This window comes from Octopus bimaculoides, chromosome 3 (genome assembly GCF_001194135.2).
Source record: "Octopus bimaculoides isolate UCB-OBI-ISO-001 chromosome 3, ASM119413v2, whole genome shotgun sequence".
Lineage (NCBI taxonomy): Eukaryota > Metazoa > Mollusca > Cephalopoda > Octopoda > Octopodidae > Octopus > Octopus bimaculoides.
The window spans coordinates 97,105,710-97,107,625 of record NC_068983.1 but is presented as its reverse complement, the minus strand read 5'-3'; the positions used below and the strand labels follow the sequence as shown (position 1 = coordinate 97,107,625).

The following is a 1,916-nucleotide window of genomic DNA, read 5'->3' as shown; positions in this document are numbered from 1 at the left end:
TGGAAATAAAAGTATTCAGTTAACATATGCGTTTTACTCCATTCACTAAATTTTTATATATATATATATATATTCATTTAAAATGCAGAGATGCCTATAATAGGACATCTAACCTGCTAGAAAGAGCAGCAAAAGACTACATACCACAAAATTAGGGATAATTTCGAAAGGGAATGAAAAATAAAAACATTTACCAATCTATATTCTGTACCATGGTTTCATGTCAATTTTAGTAAGATAAAAATTATATATCTTACAAAGGTCGGACTATCATCAGCAGAAATGACCAGACAACATATGAAGCACGAGACAATAGGGAGCATGTCTAATTTTTCAAATTTACCGCGTAATTTGCGGTTTACCTAATCGGCAGCAAATACAAAAATGCCGATTTTCTTTCAGAAATAAGCCAAAAATATATATATATATATATATATAAACATACATACATACAGGGATGGCCAAAAACCACTCAACAGTAAATCAAAATTCCATCAATACTATCTCTAATTCTGACTAATAGTGTTTATTATTTACAGAATTTTCACTTGTCACCGTTTCTTAATTCAATGCAGAATACATATTGTTGCTATTATGCAAAAGTGTCGTAAGTCCAAAACGTTGCTATCTCAGAAAACGAAGAAATAGTTTCGCTATTCCATTTCTTTTTACATTAGCAACAGTTTCAGCTTAACCGTAAAACTATTTCGGGTGCATTAAATCGTAACTCCATGCCTGTAATGATATTTTCAGTCAGAAATATTTTTGCGTATTTTGGACTTACTTCACTTTTGAAAAATGTTAAACCATTGTACTACACTTTGACAATTTTTCATACCTTGGCATCTGAAGCAGCTGGAGATACGATAGTTTGACCAAAGGAGCCGGCTATTGCAAGCAAAAATAAATGTTGATAAAAACGCATTTGGCCAAATTTGGACATACGACAGTTTAACATAATAGCAACGATATGTATGTTTTTGTATGTGTATATATATATATATATATATATCTCCTTATATACTTTGGCCTTGTGGTCTACAATACCCCAATGATACCCATTTATACTACAATCTAAGCCACTAATACCTCCATGTACCCCTAGATACTATAATATAACCCAATATACTCCTATATATTACAGTGCCCTTATTTATTACATACTGTACCCTTAATGTACCCCTATATGCTACCACCTTAGCCATGGTACCCCTAATTGTATCCCTGTATTGCATGTCCAATCTAAGCAACTCTACCCCTGTGTACCCCTACATATTCCGATGTCATCCACTAATGTACCCACTAATCTATCTCTTTTCAGAGTCCTCAACACCCACAAACTCTGACTTTACCCCTAACCGCCACCCCCCCAGTTGCTTCACCAGAAGAAGTCAATGTTTCTAAAGGAAGTCGAGGAGACCAGGTAGTGGAATCTGTTTCCAGGAGCACCAGTCCTGTGGAGGTACGTCTGTCTCTCTCTGTGTTACTCTGAGTATTTCTGAGTGCATGTGTGTTCTGGAGTACCTGTCTTGTCAAGGTACATCTGTGTGTGTGTATGTGTGTTACTTTGAATAGCGTGTGTGTTCAGGAGTACCTGTCCTGTTGAGGTATGTGTGTGTGTTCAGGAGTACCTTTTCTGATGAGGTACCTCTGCGCATGTGTGTGTGTGTGATCCTGAATATTGTATGTTCAGGAGTATCAGTCCTGTGGAGGTACGTCTGTCTCTTTCTGTGTTACTCTGAGTATTTCTGAGTGCATGTGTGTTCTGGAGTACCTGCCTTGTCAAGGTACATCTGTGTGTGTATGTTACTTTGAATAGCGTGTGTGTTCAGGAGTACCTTTTCTGCTGAGGTACCTCTGTGTGTGTGTTCAGGAGTACCTTTTCTGCTGAGGTACCTCTGTGTGTGTGTTCAGGA

The 1,916-nt window shown here is 37.1% G+C and overlaps 1 protein-coding gene across 1 annotated transcript in view; it reads left to right on the top strand.

Annotated features, from left to right (window-relative positions):
- LOC106876056 (serine/threonine-protein kinase ULK2) overlaps positions 1-1,916 on the top strand; it is a 50,276-nt gene that overhangs the window by 31,803 nt on the left and 16,557 nt on the right. Inside the window, exon 9 of the mRNA XM_052966770.1 lies at positions 1,322-1,462. Within this exon, the coding sequence (XP_052822730.1) occupies positions 1,322-1,462 (141 nt within the window). The remainder of the gene's footprint in view (positions 1-1,321; positions 1,463-1,916) is intronic.